A 7,209-nucleotide genomic window follows, 5' to 3' on the forward strand; every position below is an offset into this window, starting at 1 on the left:
TCCGGACTCGATGGCATCATGTCTTCATTCTGAGCGATTTTAGGTTTTTTGAAATGATAGTAAAATGCACCAAAATCGAGGGTTGAAATCTAATTATTCCTACATCATCTAAAACCAACTGTATTGCCTCTAAATTTGGTCAAACTTCAGCTAAAATAACTATGAATCTGAGAGACATGCCCTAACATGTCGCATAGCCTTTCCACCTGATGTTTGCCGGCACTTAAATATTCCATACCCCTCATTTTTCATTGGAAAATAATTTAAGAATATTTTGCCTCCAGAACATATTCCAACTAGCACGGCAAGATTAGATTAAACATTGAAACAGATATTCCTTTCAGCATCCAGTCTACAAACAAATAAACAAGTGATGTAACCCAAAAAACTGTAACACTTGAGGAGAATCATCCCAAAATCAAGGGTTAGCTATCGAAAATTCAACATTAAGGGCGATTCCAGAACTGAAGTAGGTGCTCCAAATAAAACAGCAATCAGTTGACAATATCTTGATTCAGACACAAACCTAAAGTTTGAGCTTCATATCCATCTCTGGAGGAAATACTTTGCCACGGTGGTTAAAGACCATAAAGTCTAGATTGTCTGGTAATGAAACTATCCTGCATTGTAAAATTGCACAAAAGTCTTTGGTTAGATATTCAAAACTTCAATATTATAGATTCTTTTTTTTTTTTTTTTTGGTGCAAAATATTCTAGATTCCAAAATAACCAAATGCTGCCCTAAGAAATTCTCCCCAAAACAACACTACTTAAATTGGATTTGTGTTTTTATGAAAGGTTTTTTTCATGGAAATCATCCACAAAATTAAAATGCACAGTTACATTACTAAGTCTTAGGTATTGTGTCCTACTGGCATGAAAATCCTCTGCAGTACCGGCGGGGCGGCAGTGCACATCCAACGGCACAGCAAAGGCCAGGTAGCACATGTGCACTGCCGCCCCAACGGTACTGCAGAGGATCCTGGTCCTTGTGTACAGTGGGTATGATGTGACAGCTTCAAAGGGCTCAAATACTCGAGTCTGAACTCTGAAGACTGTTAATTCCTAAGCATGGTCTTTATTGTTTGGACGTAAGCCATTCAGGACAATTCCTACTAAAGTCTGAACTCAGAAGACTGTTAATTCCTAAGCATGGTTTTTATTGTATGGACGTAAGCCCATTCAGGACTACTATTGATGTTGTCCGCTAAACTAGTTGTTTCATATCTAAGGAATTATGTATACTGGGTATGATGTGATAGCTTCAAATGGCTCAAACCAATCCCCACCCCCACCCAACAACTCTCAATCCCTACACCTGTCATCCAAGAGTCCTAGAGAGCTTAACGAAAAGAAAAGAAAAAAGATTACACTGTAATACTTTTGGGAAATAAGAAAGGAAAAAAATTGCTGATAGGTCACACTGTGCCACTGTCACAGACCTACTCAATTGGGTGTCCGTGCGGCACTCGCTAGCACACGGGTCGCTAGGAGTAAGCCTAAACAAGCCACAAAAGGGAAAGGAAGGAAGCAAATCAAAGCACTTTCATTGACTGAAGCAAAACATTACAACCTAGCGCTCTAAAGGGGATAACTAGTCGAAGTGTATAGCAAGACAATGGGCCTCAGGCCACCAGTTTAGGGCCAAGCAACCAAAGTCTACAGTCTTTGACAACCTATCACTCCCATACAAGGTAGCTTTTATTTTGAGAAGGAGACATGACCCCCTCCCTGAAAAATCATACTTGTTACACTTTAATTACAATAATGCCATTAGGCACCACCCCCATGCCATGACAAGCTCTCAAGCCCCACCTATGCCATGACTATAGGCCATACAAACAGCATTGAACGAAACAGTCATGACAGCGCGCCCTTATGCTCAGACACAGGGTTGGCGAAATGACCACCCTGCCCCATGTTGGATGCCTGGGTGTACGCTCGCATTGGCCCCGCACTAGCGCAAGGGCCATGTGACCAAGCAGCATTCTCTTTCCCATAAGAAAAATACTCCTTTGGTCCCCCTTTTTGATGTCCACAACAAAGTACTCGTATTCTTCACCTCTTTTTAATTGGGTACTAAACTGACTGACTTATTAGCACAGTAGTGAATATACACAATCTGAGAGAGCAATGGTTGAGGACTGTCCTAGGAGGCTGAAATGTCGAAGTTACAAGCTCAAGCAGGCAGCTAATGGGCTGGTAATTTTACTCCATACTTATTGGGCTGTAATTTCTGTTTGGGAATCCATAAACCATTCCAACCAAAAGTTGGTGAATATATTGTATATTAAAACACGATCTACTCCTGCTAGAATGCTAGATAGAATATGGATGCTCCAATCCAATTGATTGGCACCTCCTGTGTCCCAGTCATCATGTCTACTGGCATTCCCTTTTTCAATAAATAACAACCTTTGTTGATAAGGACTGAAAGTTTGTAGTTATTGAACTTTCTCCACTGTACCTTCAAGTGTCGAGTGCTTTTAAATTATTTACTTTTAGACCTTTTCTTAAAGCACCATCCCAAATGCATTTGGGGAGAAAGTTACCACAGGAGTAGAGGCTGGTGTGATAAAAAATGTAAAAAAAGTTCAAACAGCAACCAAGCAACCACACCGCAGCTATTGGAGACGGTCCAAAAATGGATTGTTAGAATGCAAGTCCAGGTATGCCTACTCCTATTCATAATCCACTACTAAACTAAATTTCGGACTACTATAAACGGTAAGAAAGCCTTCCCTTTTACAAGACTGACATTGATCGGCTTATGTGAACTACAAGTTGGTAAGTGCTGAGGAATTGACTAAGTTATCATAGTCATTAACTTTTGATGCAGACAGTTTGACAAAAATATCAAATCCAGAGGGTGATTGCCAAGGAAATATAACCAATGTAAGTTAGGGTTATAAAGATGGTTGGAAGGAGAAAACTATAAGAATGAGGTATTTCAAATACTAGACAGTAAAATATGACCGAGAAAAGATAATTTAAAGAGGGGGGAAAAGATAATCAAACATTACCGAACTGGACGTAAAGGAGTGACACAAAGAGAAGTAGATTTACTCTTCACAAATAGACTTAATAGATGGTCTGCACTCTTTTTTTTTTGGGTTGGGGGGTGGGGGTCAATTTATCAGAAGATATCAAGTCTACAAATCAAAAGAGCTAATGGGCCAGCAAGATTAGTAACATAAGATGATAGACATAGTAAACTGATACTAGAAATTAAGATCACTTCAAGACCTGATAGAATCAAAGAATTCTGATATGTTTTGATAAAAGATCCAGGAGACAGTAACAAGTTTAATCATGACCAAAATCTCGAAATTGAAAGAAATATTAAAAAAAGGGATCGTCAAGAACGGTGAGAAATTAGGGAGGAACTCGCTAAGAATTAAGTTTACTCATTAACAGCACCAATATTCTTAGAGAATGAGTATATGTAATCGAGATCTAAGCAAGAACTGCAGCAAACACCTAAAACCATTAACTGCAGAATCTCAGCCAGCCAAAGATATACAGAAGAAATGCAGAATATTTTCACTCAAAGAAGGTAATGTTTCCTAATTCTTATAGAACACAAAACAATAACTAAAGCACTGTCAAATGAAAGTCTCACTCTACAAGACCATAACAAAAAACTGGGATCCTCTCTAATTTAATAAAGCTACCCTAAAGACAGTATCAAACTCCCAATCATGTTGAAGCTATATAACTTTCTTGCTGCAAAGATTTCTTGAAGAATGCAAATACCATACTAATCTGACCACCTAAAGATCCCCAAACGGCTGGACTATTTTAATTTATTCCAGCTTAAATCTCAATCATTTAAAACTGGCCATATTTCTTCACTACAACAGTTGATTCATTCTTAGATGTGGGAAAACTGCTGCATAGCATATAAAGGTTTAGTGCAGCAGCGATGTTATAAGGATTATCATATCAACTAGAAATGTATTTGACAAAAGAGATGATAGTCTTTTCCCAAGCTAAATCATGTATTGCTTTTCCTAAATCTTTCTGTTGGAACTCCAATGCATTTGAAAGCACTTATTGAGTGCTGAACACCAAGATGTTGGAAAAACTACGGCACAGCATAAGATTTGTGCACAACTGGCATATGATTAGAGATCACTATAACCAGTAAATATGTATCGGACAGTAACAATTTTAAAATGTCTTCTACCAGGCAGATCAGGTATTTTCTTCTTAAAATTTCTCCGGTTGAATGCCTAATATATTTGGAAGCACACAAATGTGTGCTTAGTGTATACTCAGCTTTGAAATTGATGCAGCAACATAGTTGTTTGGCTATCTCTCTGATATTCTTCCCAATTAAGTAGAATTGTTTCTCATAAGAGATGATTAATCTCAAGACCACTCTAAAACTAAAGGGTAGCAAAAGATTGGAGCCATCAACGTGCGAAAAAAGCATAAAAAGTGCAAAATGGGTTCCACTACAGTAAGTCAGGTCAAATGGCTCAGCCGAAGTATCAGAGTCTACCATAATAAAGCAGACAATAAAGTTTTCTATACTGCAGGAAAAAGACAATTAGTTTCAAAGTTAAATTCATTGTTTTTGCAATTCCTTGTACATAGAGATGGACACTCAAACATGTTGTACAAAAAGGCATTCTTCCTGAGTGACTAATTCTGGGAACTCTGTTTCCTAAGTTAACCCAACTTTAATATGAGTCTCATGAGGATGATAAAATTAGATTGCAGAAAGGCATCTACTAAACTAAATGCATATCTCTTCATCTCTCTACCTGCCAAAAAAAAGCATTGAAAGACATTTCAAGCAGGCAACAAGAAAGACATTCAGCAGAGAATCATGGAATTCCAAAGAATCTAGTGCCTTTAATTCGGAGATTGATGACTACGTCTTCAGATCTACAAATCGTTGACTTTTAAGATCAATTGAAGATCATCAGAAGAAATACGGTTATACGGGTTATCACCATTCCTTTTTCTTTTTTTTTTCCTGTTTCCTTCCTCCCCATAAATTGACTGACCGAATAAAGCAACGTGCAAAAACTAAGGAAAAAAATGGGGGCGGGGGTTAAAAATCAACCTGTTCTCGTCCGAATCAGGAAGTATGGATAGGAATTTTCCCGGCACACTTAACGCTGCAAACATACAGAAAGCTAACCCTAAAATCAGTTCAACCACCACCTGCATTCGCACAGAAATTCGAGTTCCATTAACACCAGAACAAATTAAAAAAATAATAATAAATAAATAAAAGAGGGCTGTGATTTACATTCATAGGAGGCCCTGAGAATTCTTCCTCCAGGATCTTCAACAAACTCCTATCTGCAACAAAATCGAATTCAATCATCCGCAGCAACAGAAACCTCAATATAACAAGTTAAGCAATGCATACAAAACCTAATTCTTTGATTCATGTCGTGCGTGAAGGAGGAGAAGAAGCAAGGAATTTACACTGAATGGTAGAGTAAGCCGCATGTCCAAGAATTGCAACTCCAATGACTCCGATCAGAAACCCAACCCCCATCTCCACCGCTCTTAACTTCGGAGTTGTCACTTCTTTTCTTCAGCTTTTCCCCCAATGGCACGTCCCTAACGTGCACGGAAGAGGCGTACAGCCACGAATGGTATCAACACCAACAGTCCAACGTGTGATTGTGTATTACACTTTCCTTTGCCAAACCCACCCTTCCCCAAGTGGGTCCCATCAATTCAAACGTTCCTGATGGATGATCACCACCATTCCTCCATGCATGCCACCAATCCCACCATCACAGTGAGACGTTCAAAGCCACCCAATAGTGAGGCACACATAAGCGTTCTCCTATCCAACGTTCTCTCTCTCTCTCTGCCATGGAAACGTAACTCAAAGGTGACCTATTGAAAATGGTGTTTCTTCTGCCAAATCTGTCTCCCTTTCTGCTCGTTCAAACCAAATCAAAGGAAAAGCTCATTTGCTATACTTCTCTACCAAAACCCACTCCTTCCCCTCCTCTCCTCTCTTGCTCTCCTCTCACCAAGCTCGAAACCCCACCCCTTCAGCGTACCAAGGATAACGACCTCCCCAGTGCACAGGATAAGCAGAAGAATGATTTCTACGTCAATCTCGGCCTTGCCGTGCGGACCCTCAGAGAAGACTTGCCTTTTATCTTCTCAAGAGACCTTAATTACGGCATTTACAGGTACTACTTAATAATTCTTTTCTTCTGGAGAAATCTTAGATTAGGGTTCTTTAATCTTTATTGATTTCTGAGGAATTCTGGGTTTATGGAATTTTGTTCTCAGAGATGATATAACGTTCACTGACCCATTGAACACCTTCACTGGAATTGAGAACTACAAATTGATCTCCTGGGCCTTGCGTTTCCATAGCCGAATTCTGTTTCGGGAGATAGTACTTGAGGTTTTTAGGGTATGGCAGCCTTCTGAGAATGTTATATTGATCAGATGGAACTTGAAGGGTGTTCCCAGGGTTCCATGGGAGGCAAAGGGGCAATTTCAGGGGACTTCGAGGTATAAATTGGACAGGGATGGGAAAATTTACGAACACAAAGTCGACAATTTGGCGTTTAATTTCCCACAGCCATTGAGACCAGCTGCGTCTGTGTTGGATTTTGTTGCTGCCTGCCCGGCTAGCCCCAACCCGACATTCTTATGGGGGCCAACAGAAGCATACACGTCTTCGTGGTTGGAGTTTTATCGAGCAGTAAGGGAGACCTTGTATAGTGAAGGACATTTGCTTATGCAAGATGGGTTGGTTATTTGTTCATAACAGCAGGCATTTGAGGAATTTGCTCATCCACAGATCGTTCTATACTCATTATCCAGTTTTATGTATCTGTTTCAAAGCTCAAACATCGCGTATCATATGCTCATATACAGCTCATTAGTAGTTTAGGTACCAGACTAATGTACATAAGCAGGGATGTTGGAGCATTCATGTTCTTGTATTGTGGGTAGATGCAAGAAGTGGGTGCATGTTTAGTGAGTGTTTACAGTTCAAATGTGTATTGATAGGCATCTTTTGTTAGCACTCCTTCTAAAGCTTTTTTTCTCCACTTCACTTTGTTCAAGTCATATATGATGTAAAACTTAAAAATGGGATTCGTCATGATTTTACATTTCTACTCAGCTTTCATTAGAGAGGTGAAAGGGATGCTACTTTTGGATTTTAATATTCAAGTTGAATAAGAAAATCATAGATTTTCCAGGACT

At 39.3% G+C, this 7,209-nt stretch overlaps 2 protein-coding genes across 2 annotated transcripts; one reads left to right on the forward strand and one right to left on the reverse strand.

Annotated features, from left to right (window-relative positions):
• Positions 1 to 7,209, forward strand: LOC122653111. Its single transcript, XM_043847048.1, has 4 exons — positions 1 to 6; positions 2,556 to 2,560; positions 5,872 to 6,176; positions 6,280 to 7,209. The coding sequence occupies exons 3-4, from the start codon at positions 5,881 to 5,883 to the stop codon at positions 6,764 to 6,766; spliced, it is 783 nt and encodes a 260-aa protein (XP_043702983.1). The 5' UTR covers positions 1 to 6; positions 2,556 to 2,560; positions 5,872 to 5,880; the 3' UTR covers positions 6,767 to 7,209.
• LOC122653112 (membrane magnesium transporter) lies at positions 420 to 5,571 on the reverse strand. Its single transcript, XM_043847049.1, has 4 exons — positions 5,449 to 5,571; positions 5,267 to 5,319; positions 5,078 to 5,178; positions 420 to 620 (listed from the first exon to the last, which is right to left on the reverse strand). The coding sequence occupies exons 1-4, from the start codon at positions 5,519 to 5,521 to the stop codon at positions 527 to 529; spliced, it is 321 nt and encodes a 106-aa protein (XP_043702984.1). The 5' UTR covers positions 5,522 to 5,571; the 3' UTR covers positions 420 to 526.

Source organism: Telopea speciosissima, chromosome 2 (assembly GCF_018873765.1).
Source record: "Telopea speciosissima isolate NSW1024214 ecotype Mountain lineage chromosome 2, Tspe_v1, whole genome shotgun sequence".
Taxonomy (NCBI): Eukaryota; Viridiplantae; Streptophyta; class Magnoliopsida; order Proteales; family Proteaceae; genus Telopea; species Telopea speciosissima.